This window comes from Mytilus edulis, chromosome 3 (assembly GCF_963676685.1).
Source record: "Mytilus edulis chromosome 3, xbMytEdul2.2, whole genome shotgun sequence".
Taxonomy (NCBI): domain Eukaryota; kingdom Metazoa; phylum Mollusca; class Bivalvia; order Mytilida; family Mytilidae; genus Mytilus; species Mytilus edulis.
Window position 1 is genome coordinate 22718694 of NC_092346.1, and position 15681 is coordinate 22734374.

The 15681-nt window shown below is 32.2% G+C and overlaps 1 protein-coding gene across 1 annotated transcript in view; it reads right to left on the bottom strand.

The window, feature by feature from the left end:
• The window catches only part of LOC139514221 (acetyl-coenzyme A synthetase 2-like, mitochondrial), a 94804-nt gene that overhangs the window by 47470 nt on the left and 31653 nt on the right, over positions 1 to 15681 (bottom strand). The window contains exons 5-9 of the mRNA XM_071303072.1: positions 14559 to 14711; positions 12473 to 12620; positions 11284 to 11421; positions 4818 to 4910; positions 77 to 189 (exon numbers count right to left, since the gene is read on the bottom strand). Of these exons, the coding sequence (XP_071159173.1) occupies positions 77 to 189; positions 4818 to 4910; positions 11284 to 11421; positions 12473 to 12620; positions 14559 to 14711 (645 nt within the window). The remainder of the gene's footprint in view (positions 1 to 76; positions 190 to 4817; positions 4911 to 11283; positions 11422 to 12472; positions 12621 to 14558; positions 14712 to 15681) is intronic.

Here is a 15681-nt window from a genome sequence, read left to right on the forward strand (position 1 = left end):
TATGTCCCATCACACCATGTTGAAGCAAGTATTACACTTTGTGAAAAATAAATAAATTACAGGCGAGCAAACTTACATTTTTATCAACAAGGGCAGGTTTGATACCAAAGAATGGTCTCATTGGCATAGCAGGTAATATTTCAGCTCCTTCCTCTGATGGTCTAGGTGATATAGTAATTCCACCAGTTTCTAGTTCGTAAAAAAAACAAAGAAATATATATACAACATGCAGAGACATATTTAAGAAAACATGTACATTTGCATTTCTTCATATACTGGAGTGAGATAAAAGAGTTGGAATTATCTTCTTGGTTTTAATTTCAATAGATATAATTTCTTCAGTTGTCATTTAAAAGTATCCTTGATTTCACTATGAGATATTCATGCGGTATATTCATGAATGAAAATACAATTTACCCAAGCAGGTGAAATTTAAAGAATGTTAGGGTTGGAATTCCTAGATTGCTAGAATTCACCCAATTTAGGTGCTCTCTATACAAAACAAATCCCATTTTGTTTGACACCAAAAGGTCTCAGTTCTGTTAGTGATTGATTGGCAATATTTAATTGTCAAACTTAAATTCTCCCGATTTTTAAATGGATCTAAAAATTTGAAAGTTTCAGAAATTTAGATTTTGTGACTTTTATAGTGTGTTGAACATTATTTATTTTTGTACTAATTGGCAAGTGTTTGTGGTATGGAATTTTTCAAATAAAAGGATTCCAAAATGCAGTTACGGTCATCTGTTAGTTGTTGGTATATATTTCATTGTCACTGTGCTTAAACGGCTGTGGCCCACAGCCCAAGATGGTGGATGGATTTAATTCATACAAAATGTACCTTTCACGACGTTTTTCATGCACAATGTAAATATTTATAGGATTATTGAATAAAGAAATAACTAACAATTACCATAAATTTGTTAATATAGAGTTCACTAAAGCGCAAGACCAACTTTAAACCAGATGCTCCGCAGGGCGTAGCTTTATACGACCGCGGAGGTTGAACCCTGAACGGTTGGGGCAAGTATGGACACAACATTCAAGCTGGATTCAGCTCTAAATTTGGATTGTGATTAAATAGTTGACACAGCATAGGTTTCTGACACAGAATGAATGTGTTCTAATGAACTTAAAATTTTTGTTTTCTCTTAGAGCAATTCACTATGCTGTTGAATATTAATCCTCTCAAAAAAATGTTTGAAGAAATTTTCTTTTTTATTTATGAAATTTCAAATGAGAAAAATTGAACCCAATTTTTTTAATCACATCCCCCTTTCCCTTATTCCAAAACTAATCTCAATTAAAATTTCTAATGGAGTTTGCAACAATAACTACTCATTTAAATACCTCATAAAATATTAAGATGTAAAAAAACTGCTTGTTATCACTGAATGGTAAAGATTATTTTAATTTATCAGTTGGTAGTAAAAAGTGAATATACATTGTATATTGTATATAACAAAGATTTAAGTTGATTCTGGACAAAGAAAGATAACTCCAATTAAAAAAAATCTTGCTATTGCACAATATTTTGCAATTAGATATTTCTTGCTTACTATTCTGGACAAAGAAAGATAACTCTAATTAAAAAAAAAATTGCTATTTCACAATATTGTGCAATTAGATATTTCTTGCCATTGCGCAATACTGTGCAATTGAAAAGACTTGCTATTGCACAATACTTAATATAATAATTTTAGATCCTGATTTGGACCAACTTGAAAACTGGGCTCATAATAAAAAATCTAAGTACATTTTTGGATTCAGCATATCAAAGAACCCCAAGATTTCAATTTTTGTTAAAATCAGACTAAGTTTAATTTTGGACCCTCTGGACTTTAGTGTAGACCAATTTGAAAACAGGACCAAAAATGAAGAATCTACATACACAGTTAGATTTGGTATATCAAAGAACCCCATTTATTCAATTTTTGAAGAAATCAAACAAAGTTTAATTTTGGACCCCGATTTGGACCAACTTGAAAACTGGACCAATAATCAAGAATCTAAGTACATTTTTAGATTCAGCATATCAAAGAACCTAACTGATTCATTTTTTGTCAAAATCAAACTAAGTTTAATTTTGGACCCTTTGGACCTTAATGTAGACCAATTTGAAAACAGGACCAACAGTTAAGAATCTACATACACAGTCATGACAGTTAGATTCGGCATATCAAAGAACCCCAATTATTCAATTTTGATGAAATCAAACAAAGTTTAATTTTGGACCCTTTGGGACCCTTATTCTGTTGGGACCAAAACTCCCAAAATCAATACCAACCTTCCTTTTATGGTCATAAACCTTGTGTTTAAATTTCATAGATTTCTATTTACTTATACTAACGTTATGGTGTGAAAACCAAGAAAAATGCTTATTTGGGTCCCTTTTTGGCCCCTAATTCCTAAACTGTTAAGACCAAAACTCCCAAAATCAATACCAACCTTCCTTTTGTAGTCATTAACATTGTGTTTAAATTTCATTGATTTCTATTTACTTAAACTAAAGTTATTGTGCGAAAACCAAGAATAATGCTTATTTGGGCCCTTTTTTGGCCCCTAATTCCTAAACTGTTGAAACCAAAACTCCCAAAATCAATCCCAACCGTTCTTTTGTGGTCATAAACCTTGTGTCAAAATTTCATAGATTTCTATTAACTTAAACTAAAGTTATAGTGCGAAAACCAAGAAAATGCTTATTTGGGCCCTTTTTGGCCCCTAATTCCTAAAATGTTGGGACCAAAACTCCCAAAATCAATACCAACCTTCCTTTTGTGGTCACAAACCTTGTCTTAAAATTTCATAGATTTCCATTCACTTTTACTAAAGTTAGAGTGCGAAAACTAAAAGTATTCGGACGAAGACGACGACGACGACGCCAACGTGATAGCAATATACGACGAAAAATTTTTCAAATTTTGCGGTCGTATAAAAATGCATAAGACGTCCGTAACTTTTTGATCGAAACTAAGCAGACTGTCCGTAACTTTATTTTCAGATGTGGGTAACTTTTGATTTAAAATTTTAAGAACTATAATTTCAACATTTAGAAAATAAATAACATTATATTTGTAACCTTCATGGCCGTTTATACTACTCATTCACCACCAAATGTGATTGTATTAATGCATCATACTTACACCACAGAGGTTTTATGTGGGGTTTGTGGTACTCGATCCTGGTTCTGGTTTGAACTTTTATTAAATGATGTGCGTCGTATTTGCCTGCGGTTTATTTTCACCTCTGTTTCTTTTTATGTGTATTTTGATGAATACTCTTTGACCGTCGGCTCGGTATTTATACAACCCACCAGTAAGTTATAGTGTTTTTTATGGGTTTTTTATTTCTCTTTGTATGTTATCAGGGATCGTGAAACTATTAAATTACCCTGTTGTCTTAGTTATTCATATTTTCATATACTATTTCTAATTGGAGCACTATGTTGATTGCTCTATTCCTTTTAAGTCACTGAATTTTAACTATTGTGTCTTTCAGTTTAGTTCAATTTAATGAAATTTAATGCAACTTTTATACAAGTGAAATATGCAGCTAGCTGTAAAACTAGGTTTTATTAATTTTTACAAAATGTCCTTTCTTCAAGTTTTCCCATTTACTGCAAATCTGACTATAAAGTTTGAGCATCGAATGCAACAGGCCACTATAAATTCTAATCGAATCGTAATGTCATTGGACTTAGAATTAAGTGATTTTTTTTTAAATCGATGGAAATGAATGTCTTTTGAATATAATCGTTTTTGGCTGAACCTTTGATAATTGTCATGTGATTGCGAAATTTTGGTCCCCCCCCCCCCCCCAAAAAAAAAAAAATCCAGGATTTACGCATGATCTACTCTTGTCGTTGCTGGCAGAAAATTAGTTAGTGCATACACGCCACATGCATGTGTAAAAAATACTTGTGTAGTCTACTTGTTCAAAAATAAAAATCAACAATGATGTTTCAACAGATTATCTGCAATGGTAGGAAACCACCCTCCGAACAGGGCGATTTGGATATCACGACGTTATAAAAAATCAAACCCGAGTTTAACGAATTTATCGTTATTTTTTTCGTATTATTCCCAATTTTGTCTTCTATCTTAATTCAAATGAATTATATCATACTAGAGATCTACTTCCTTTCTGATTATGTATTCGATGAAATCTCTATCATAAGTAAAACATTACATCCACGTATGTCGATTCTTTGAAAGTTACGGACATTCCTATTGGTATAATAGAAACAGTTACGGACAAGTTGTTTTTCAAATCGTGCTGTGATCGTTTATTTTGTAGAATTTAATCACCTGTTAAGTTTAGGGGTTTCCCTAAACGATTAATACAACTTTTCAATTCAGTGGTTTAATTGATGCATCCATGGTATTGTTATTCTATAGAAGAGAAGTCCCTAACCGACGCAAGGCGGCTACATCTTGGGCTGTGGGTAACTTAAGTTACCCACAGCCGTTTAAGCACAGTGATTGTATGATTTTAAGTCTTTAGAATTATCGTCCTATATATTACCATTAGTTTTTATTTGACTCTTTAAATGTTTAAGAAAGAAGAATAAAACAAAGACTTGCTCTAAAATAAAATATATGAGTCTCCAATTTATCGCAGTTTCTTTACATCTCATTTGTTTATCAAAACCTGCTTGATTGTAAAGCACTTTTGCAATAATATGGTAGGTTTTTGACATCAAGACCTGAAATGTCAGATCACCTAAATAGAAAAAAATTATCAGCACATTTCTCAATCATATTTTTTAACCAAATTCCCCATTGTATTTAAACTTGGGCACTTATAAATTTATATACCTGTCTGCCACCATGTGTCAACAACATCAGCTTTCCTGTCACCAACAACAACATTGTACCAATCAAAGGCTTCCCGATTTAATGGTTCACCAACTGAAAATATAAATGATACATTAAACATACTAACACCTGATTCTCAGACCGTGTTCACAACACATCTACTTATTTCACAATATTAAGTAATAAGTGATAATGACTTAAGGTTTGATTGCTGCAACATGTTTGACATTTTATTTATAGATTATCTTTGGTTACCTCAACGAGATTGTTTTTGCATGAACCCCTCAGGGGGGTTCATGCTTATATATTGGTGAGTTTTGGATGTGTCTATGGGCCACTCGATATCTCTCGGCCGGAAGTAGGAATAAAATTCTCGGAACGTCTTGAATGTTGTCGATTATTTATACAGGTATTAATCTCTGCTTTGGCTACGCTAATCTGACTTAGTTTGAATATATAAACTTATTTGCCTTTTCACAAAACATATATGTTTTGATAATAAGGGGTGTGAAAGTTCTATAAAACAACAACGCTATTATATTTGTTTTGAAGCGATCTCTGAATATTCTGTGTGTATCTAGGTCAATTATAACACGGCATTGTTCAGTGGCAGGATAACATGCATGAAGAATTAACCACGTAATATAGTGTATTAATAATTTTATCAATGACTTGGGAGATAACATTTTGGTTTAAATATTTTTATTTATTTAAATCGGAAAACAGAAAGATAATATGATTTTAACAACAACGCTATTATATTTGTTTTGAAGTGACCTCTGAATATAATGTGTGTATCTAGGTCAATTATAACACGGCATTGTTCAGTGGCAGGATAACATGCGTGAAGATTTAACCACGTGATATAGTGTATTGATAATTTTATCAATGACTTGGGAGAGAACATTTTGGTTTAAATATTTCTATATTTAAATCGGAAAACAGAAAGATAATTATGATTTTAAAAATTAAGTTAGTTTCAAAGCTGTTAAAGAAATATATAGAAACTATAAACTGTATTAAATTTTATGTTTTTATAGAAACTAACAATAATTGAAGTCAGAATATTTGCAATTATGAGAGGGGCGTCAAGAGGGTATCTGCACGGAAGAACGCTAAATAAAATTGTTATTCACGATGAACGAATAAACTAAAATTTCTTGCACATTATTTGATCTTTTTTTCGATTTCACGAAAATGATGAATAATGGACCTTTTTCTCGGTTGCATGTGAAATAAAAATTACAAAACACGTCACGCGTAAATAACCCTTTAATTACCACACTCTTAAGAATTTTAAAGTATTTTCAATATTCATTTGTAATTGAAATAAATATTTAATACCTATAAGACTTATAAATTCTTGCATCTTAAAAAAATGTTGATCAACAATAATTATTTTTCTACGTTATATTTAATTCATACAGTTTTAGTAAGGTTTTAAAAGTAATTGTTATGTAATATATCCATAAAAGAGAAAGAAGACTTGAAGACAATTTAGATGAAAATTTAATGATAGAGGAATTATTAAAAACTTGAATTTTGTTTTTGTTTATTGATGGTAGTTTCGAAAAATAATTTTGAATATGAATTTATTTTTATTTAATTTCAATTATTTTTTATTTTTAAATAACAGTTAAAGTCTAATCTTCAAATATTTGCATCTTTGAGATATGTTGCAATTATGAGAAAAGTTTGCATTGTTTAAATCCATATGGAATCGAACTTTATTTAATTGAAGGAAGGATCGTAGAGAGCCGACCGGTCTTTTTTGGGTGCAAGTGTGAATATGAAAGCAAGATGCATGTGTCAATATTGTATATCAATAAAAAACCCTTTGAAGACATCGCCTTTGTTTATTGTATTGAAATAAAATTAAACAAGTGTAAATTATTATACCGATCTTTGCCAATAACTTTACTATATTTAATATATGTTATATTTCGGAATACAATTTATCTTAACTAATTGGAGATAATGCAAATGAAAAAGAATATTTGTATTTAAAAATTTATATCATAAATTATCAAACATATCCCTGTCACATTCAGTAAGTATCTGCCTGTAATATAATGGTTGTTGCTGTGTTGCATGATTGATTTTTTGTTTCTTTTTGGGTACATTAATCAGGTCGTTCCTTTTTTCGTTTGTATTGTTTACATTTCTTATTTTAAGGCCTATTGTAGCTGACTGTGGTAGGGGCTATGGTTTTTTTTTTTATGAAGGCTGTTTGAAAATTTTTAGCTGTTAATTTTTGTGTTATAAGGTCTCTTGTGAAAGAATCTCATCGAAAATCACACCAAACTTCTTTTCTATATTTATTTGGTTTACTTTTTTCTTGAAGGTATATCACAGAACATTTCTTATATAGTAGATATTATAAGTCATATATCAAGGTATTTTGACAAATAACCTAAACCATATTCAAATCTGAGGTCCAGAACTTTAACATTTATTTATCTTATATGTCCTCATTGATTACATTACAAATAAAGTGTGTATGATTGTCACAGACAGCCTCAAATAGTTATGCAGGATAATTAAAAACTTCCAGGAAACAAATTAAATCGATATCAATTTTTAAAAGTCAAAATAAATTAACCACAAAAAAAGCAACCTGAGGATTAGACATATGTTGCAGAGTCAATAAAATTTCCCTTAGTCACTTAGAGTTTGCAGAAATTGGGAATTGCAATAGATCAGCAATTTTTACATGAAACACAAAGTAAAAATTAAGTAAATTCATTCACATGTGCAATAATCTACCCACTATTACTTATTTTCAATAATGATGTGACAACAAAACTCATTAATATTGATCAATATCTCATTCACAGTAAATTTGTTCAAATCAAAAGCAAATAAAATCAACTAATGTTGTTGACCGCAGTCAGCAGTTGTGGGTTCATGTATTGCTTTTCTTTTTTTAAAGAAAGCAACTTGTTTTCTCTTCAGTCAGTATGGCAAAAGTGAGAAACAATCGAGTTAAGATGACCAATAATAATCTGTTTATCTATGAAGACGTTGTTTATATCATTGGCAACAGGCATGTGCGTCCTTCCTTTTTAGCAATAATTTTTCATATCACTCTACTGTGTTGAGAAAGGAAATTATCAGTCAGTAAGATCAAGGACGTATATTAGAAGGATAGGAAACTCCCGATACCGTCTTGATAAAATCAGAGAAGTACCGCGAATCGCGAGAAAACACGAGATCTACAGAAAGCTTCAGCGGGAACCGCCGCTTCGAGATTTCTTCATCAATTTGTAAGTATAAAAACATTATATGAATAAACAAAAACATATTAAGTAGATGTAAATTTATAGTATTAACTACTGTTAGTTATACGTCCTTGGTAAGATCTAAAGAAAATTTCATAAAATAGTGATAAAATATATCATGTACTGTGAAATCATTTATTTACGTGGATATCTCCAAATTGATTAACATTTTCATGAAGGACTAATTAATAAAATTATTTAAGGAGGCTCGAGGGTATAAAAATTTCACCAAAAATAAACATTTATATTTCATTACAAATTGTATTTATTACCTTAAGTAGTTGTTACTTTATCATATGGTACAAAAATAATTTTAAAAATTCAATTCGTGTTGGCCCTAGATGAATTTTAAAATGTAGATATTTCATAGAAAACACTTCAAATAATCTCCCTTTGTAACAAAAATGCCATTTTTTGGCATTAGAATTGAAATATCTTTTTTAACTCATCGGTGACCTATATTTTTTATTATTATTTTCAATTAAGCTATTCTTAAACTAAACTATTGTAAAATTTGAGCGATTTCTGTAATTAATTTCTTTTTTTATTTTGATATTACCTCTATTTCTCCTATTAGTTCAACAGAAAAAAGGTACCTTTACAAAAATGTATGCTCCTTTCTAAGGCAGATTGTGAGCGTAAATGAATGGTGACCCCATTTTTTAATTTTAATTTTCTATTAAGTATAAGATAAAGTTTATTTATAGAAAAATATAGCCGTATCCTATATAAAATAAAAATTCGATATAGACCCGCGAACCCCCTTAACCCTTACCATGCGGTGACCGTCTTATGACGGGCGTACCCAATTAACCGTTATTTGGCTCCAATGGCGTTCCATACTTTTAGAAGTCTACTTTATGATACTTATTTTAAAAGTTGTGGATGTTCAGTCAACCTGAGGCTATCCATATTCCCGTTTCTCATGTATAAGTAGCATTTTGAGCACAAATACGGACTTGGAAAATTGAAATTGGCTAAAACTGGGTTTTCTGGAGGGGTGGGCTTCACATCTGTATCTTACACAGGAAGTTCAGAGGCATAAAACTTGCAAAAATAGTGCAAACCCATGGCCATATAACTACTGATCGTTATTATTATTGAAATACTCATAGGAAACAACTACTTCCGGTTTTGGGTCCATTTGAAGTCAAAAATCGGCAAAATTCTGGAAATTCAGTATTTTTGGTCCAAATGACCTTCTGTAGACTGCTGAACCAAGATCAGATTCACTCCGACCTAACAACTGTTGGGGTCAAATCGTTAACTGGGGTCCACTCTACATGCAGGCTACAGCTGGATACCTTTACCAGCATTCCTGGGTCTTGTGGGTCAAGAGAAAGGACGAAAAATCGGCAAAATTGACGCTTTTTGCACCTGATGACCCACTTTCGGGCAAAATCTTCAATAGTTTGTGCCTAAACACAAGAAGGGTAATAAACATGAGGCTCTCAAGAACCTGAATGATTCAAATGTATAATTTTGCTTTTTAATATATATTATTGAGTGGTTTAAAAATGCCATTTAAATTTTTGAACCTGTCACATTTTCTTCAAAAGCAATATGCATTTTACCCCTATGTTCCATTTAAGCCATGGTAGTTATGTTTCTTGACGTAAAAGGAAATCAAATACAAAATTTATACTAGATACTCTGAAATTCATTTAGCGCAAGTTACGGGTACCTGTAAAGAGCGAAACAAAATAGAAACAGAACGGACCAAACAAAACAAAATGAAACAAACGAATTATTACAAAACGAAACGAAATACAATAAAACAAAACAAAATACAGCAAAACGAAACGAATTGAAACAAAATAAACATTTTTTATTACAATTTCAACTTAAATGTAACCACTTTGCCTACCGTAAAAGGGTTATAAATCTAGTCTAAGTTAAACACCACCATCATTATCTGCTCAATGTCTTTATACATTCCAATATAGGGAAAGAGAGTACCGGTATACAGGTCTGAAAAGTGTGATTACCGGGATATGATTGAGTGGTTAGAATGTTTTTCTAGATATAGTATAGAAATGCAAACTTATTATGTATTTATTCACCAAATAATGGGTATTGAGATATATGGTGCAGCAAAGTTTCCATCTTTGCCTTTTCTTTATATGTACACGAGTAAAAAAAATGCAAATCAACCTTTTCATGCAGTGTTTGTGAAATGTTTTTGTGTGATCAGGTTCACATTTGGTTTATATTTACATGTAAAAAACATTACACATCATAATGTTGGTTAATTTGTTGTTGTGAACATGAAATATTAGCTCACAGACTGACGTTGAGCCTCAAGTAAAGCATGATATTTAAGGAAAGCAATGATATCAGTGTTTATGCTTTAGTTCGCTCTCAGATCTAGGTACGGATGTGTAAACCAAGGTTGGTTACGAGTGATAGTTAGGGAGAATTGGGATGGTTGGAGGATAACTGCAGCTAGTTTATGTGAGGCAAATTCTAGACATTACTGTGAGTTTCAAGAGGTTGGCATCGGTCTTTCGGGTCTGCAAGGATCTTGAAAGCAGATTTCAAGTCGCCTTTATGTCAGAATGTCAGATTTCGGGTTTTTTGTCATTCTAGGCAAACCCTTTGTCACATGTTTGTCAAGTATACAAGTAAAATTGAGGTCAATTAAATGGCCTTCCAAACACTTTTCGATCCATAACATAAAAATGCAAATCAACCTTTTCATGCAGTGTCTGTGAAATGTTTTACGTATTTACCTATGTCTATATGTTTGGCTCACACATTATTGTCAATATAATGGAATTCAATGCCACTGTCATAAAAATGAGAGGTTTAGCATGTTTAATTCCTGATTTACTACATCAGGAAATGCCAGTACCAAGACAGAAGTATGTCAGTTGTTTCCATTCGTTAAATGTGTTAAAGCTTTCGATCTTGCCATTTCATTAAGAATTTTCTGTATTGAATTTCTTTTGGAGTATTTTTATTATTTTACTTTTTGATATTTACATATCATTTTGCAAGTAACTATGCAATACTTTCTCAATTTTTTGCATTCATTTATAAAATGCTCACAAGTCTTCATAAAGTCAGTGACGGTATAAAGCCAAAGTTTATGCTGCAAATGTGTTTTGACTGCACCAGTAGCAAAGCGGCAGTATGTTTAGTAATTCTAAAGATATACTTTGGAAGAAAGAAGACAGTCTTACCACATCCCAACTTTCTTAATGTTGATCTGTCATATTTTGTGACCCAAGATTTTCCTTCCTTCAGCAACATACGCAGTGCAGTAGGTGCTAAATATATATGTTGAAGTTTAAGGCGTTCTACCATTTCCCAATATCTTCCTGTAAATAAAAATAATATCTTCAAATTGTATGGACAATTACACTAAAAACTATGAAAAGCAGCTTATAAGTTTCCGTTGGTATATTATTATTAACTTATTGTTGATATGTATTCCCAAGATATAAGGATTGCACCATCTTACGTTGTTTATATTTCACAACTTGTTTGCTATGCCTGTGTCTGTTGTGACGTTTTTGATTCTAACGAAGGTAATCTATGAATTACTGGTAAATTATTAAGCCAGGGATATCGTTACCACAAATTACTTCAAGTCTGTTAATTTTGCTATTTCACCTTCATTAATGGTTGAACAAATCAAAGTGATGGATATCACTCATGGAAAGATTGGAAGAGTAGTTTGAATAATTTCATATCAATGTATGGTGGGGACAAAATAAGAACATTAATAAAGCACTAATGCTGAAAATTACATAAACAGCAGGAGTCAATTTCACAAAGAAACTTACGACTGAGATTGGTCTTAAGTCATGAACAATTCAGTGTACTTACGATAAATCTTAGTCGTAAGTTTTTTAATGTGTACATACATGAGAACAATAGGGAACTATATTTCAGTGAAGTGAATACATTTAGTAGCTAACCTGTCATGTTGTTAGGGAGGCCAGTGCCTTTAGAAAGATTTAGAACACGTTCCAATCTTTCCATCTCATAGCTAGTTCCCCTTTAAAAAGTACTTAAAAGGGAAGCTTCTGTGTTATTTGTAACTTTTCCATTCATCTAATATGTATGGAGTCTGCTGCATCTTTCTCTTTGTTTACATTGAAGACTTTTTCCAGGCCTCGTTATTGGATATTAAATTCTATTCAATATAATGTTTAATAGCGCTAACAGTTTGATGTAATTGGCTTATAGGGATAGCGTTTTATATCATATTATCTAATTATTTTCTTTAATCCCTTACTGTTCCACTGTGCTTCTAAGAAAAAAATCTTGTCTTTAAAAACAATCTCTTCAGTTAGCAAATTCCTATTTCAATAATTTTATGATACATAATATCCGAAAGTATTACTAAATTCCATTTTCACCTACCCGGATCTGGGTAAACAGGTGTACTTTCAAACAAAACAGTCGTTCCACCATTGAATAAAGGTCCATACACAACATAGCTGTGACCTGTAATCCACCCAATATCAGCCACACATCCAAATCTTTCTCCTTGTTTATAGTCAAAAACGTGCTGAAATTTAATCAACAAAATCTTAAATCATTGAACTATATAGGTTAATCAACATGTCAGGTTTAAAGAATGAAATCATAACGTTTTTTTAAATAGAGCAGACCCAATTTGTTAACAACAGACAGACATACAAACTAATCACTACAGGGCGGCGGAGGCCCCAATTACTTGAAGTACTATAAACTTTTGACAACTCTACAGACCCATCCATTGGATCATCAGTGAAAGTGATACACTACTAAAAACAAATTACTCTTAATATCAACACAACAATGTAAAACGCTTTTAAACAAATCACAACTCTAGAACTCTAGTTCTTAAGTTTGTTCTAGGTGGCTGAGTAGATGAAGGGTTATACTGTATTCAGGCGGTATTCTCACAACATCACATTAGCCTGAATTTCAAATCTTTGCAAGGGAAGATAAAAAAAAAAAGCTTTTGAAAAATTGTTAAGCTGATATTCAGAGAAATTGTAAATATAATATGTGTTTTCAACCGTGTATTACCTTCACTAGTGATCCAATGGATGGATATGTTGTAGGGTTGTCACTTGTTTAGACCAACTTATTAATTTCTATGGCTGCATGTATCTGTCCTTTATGACTTATAATATAGCTAATCTAATATCAATTCTATTTTTATTCTATTCAAGGTTATCTATCATGTACTGTGTTACAACTATAGATTCTTCTGGCGTGGAACTATAACACTAGGTCACAGAAAGCAAAGTTTTTAGTTCAGTCAAGGTGACCGAGTGGTCGGAGTGCTTGACTATTTGCAGGGGATGTTGTCACAATATCCCAATAGCGTGAGTTCAATTTACGGCAAGGGCAGAACAAAAAATTGAGGAATTTAACACTGTTATTCATAGCAATTATAAATAAAATACATGATTTCATTCGTGTATCTGTCCATCTCTTGATGCGCCTTACGTTACAAGGTAACACTTCGACTATTGAAATTGAATATTTTTGTAGAGCGAATGTGTTAGATTGGTCTAGAGCGCTGGACATGAAACTCAGGGATTGGTGCTGTAGTGCATTAAAGGTGTGATTTGGGATCCTTTTCAGCAAAAAAATCTTACTATTACTGTTGGCAGTGGCCGATCCAGAAATTTTCAAAAGTGGGGGCCTTCTGACTGCCTAAGAGGGGCCTGTGCGGCCGGCGCGGGTCATACTTCAATGATACCCTTGATATCAACCAAATTTGAGGGGGGGGGGGGGGGCTGGGCCTTCCCCTCAATCAGCCTCTGGTTGGGAACAATTTTCAGACTTTAATATATGCAAAAAATCTAAGGAAGTGACAACCATACAATACATACATATATAGTAACGGATCTAAGTTGGTTTGAGACTTATTATATTCATAAGAAATGTATACAACATCTTATTTTATCAATAGACCACTTTCGAGTTCATCCGTCACCGGAAAAAACTCGTCAATTATACGTGCCTTTATGACGTCATTTACCAGATAGAGGGGGTCGCCTGTATCCCTGCACTATTTACGTTCATCAAGCGTCTTAGTGATCATCATTGTGCAGGATAAACTAGAAATAATGGATGTTCTGTAGGTACTTAATGACAATTCCCTAATGACAGCAATGCTGATTGTCAATTTTGAGAATTCAATTTGCCGAATAATTCGTACAATATAGAATTATAGTTTTCCAACCACTCGCTCAACATTGGAATGGAAGTGACGACGCCCCTAAACGCACAAATGACGTTCACTAAAACCAGAGTTTTTGACGGAAATGCATCGAACTCGAAAGTTGTCTATTATCCAATAATTAACTGTCCTCAATTAAAAAATGTACATGATTAATAAACAATATGTATCAGACAGGAACAAGTCTTCTGAATACACTTAAATATATTGCAACTTTTGACTTTGGAATACAACAATACAGCACTTTTAAATCTAAGGATGCATTACCTTTTGTGTCATGCCAGCATAAAGTAGATAACCAGCTGTTGAGTGAGCTAGTCCCTTTGGTTTACCAGTAGAGCCAGAGGTATACAACATAAACAAATAATCTTCACTGTTCATTTCTTCTGGTTTACATTCAATTGATTCTGATTCCATTTCCTTTTAAAATAGACACAATACCAATGAATATTTAAAAATTCTAAACAGTAAGAAGTTCTCAATTAACACTGTAACAGGTATTATCTTTTAATTCCACTTTTTCCAAAAAATATCGATAAAATGTTTACCTGAGCGCAGCCTAATATAGGCGAGTAATATGAGAGCCAAAATTACATTTTTAATGCACCTACCTAACATACAGCTAAATTATATATCACTGGAAAGCTGAGAATGTGTTCTTTCTAAATATCCCGGTCGTCAAAAGAAACTACTGTGCTTTTTTTTTTAATCGGGGTCAAAGGTCAGGGGTGCAATTTCAATTCATGGATACCTCCAGTAGAAAAATTGAGTCAAAACAAATGCAAACACGAAACAATACTATAGGAATACTGTATTACTGTTGGGAAAATATATTTCTGTCACAGATTAATTTATTTTGGTCGATTTTAACGGTAACTTATGTTACGTAACGTTTTCTCTCGGAGTCTTTGAAAATCAACCATTAAGGTAGATAGGGTGTCTTCCTCCATTTTGGATTTGGAAATACAAAATGTACCAGAAAACAAGGTCTAGATCTTTAATAGAATGTGCAAATTTTGAGAGTAGTAGGAAATTCATATGTAAGAACTTTCATTTCAATATTGAAAATTGACATTTTTTATCATATTTTTGGTTGTATTTTACAATAAACAGCTGCGCCATGAGCCATGATACGCCCGACGTCTTGTGTGAAAGTTTATGCAATAATCATGAATAGTTTCTGAGAAAGTTTTAAGCAATAACCATATATTGTTTTTGAGATACGGAGGGACATATGAAACACCCACCCCCCCTCCTTCACCCTCTTTTTTTACTAAATATCACTAAAATAAAATTTTGAATCAAAACCAAAAAGTATACAGATCTTTAGATTAATATAACAAAGAAGTTTGTTTTTGAGATACGGCGCGACATGTAAAAAAAACCCTCC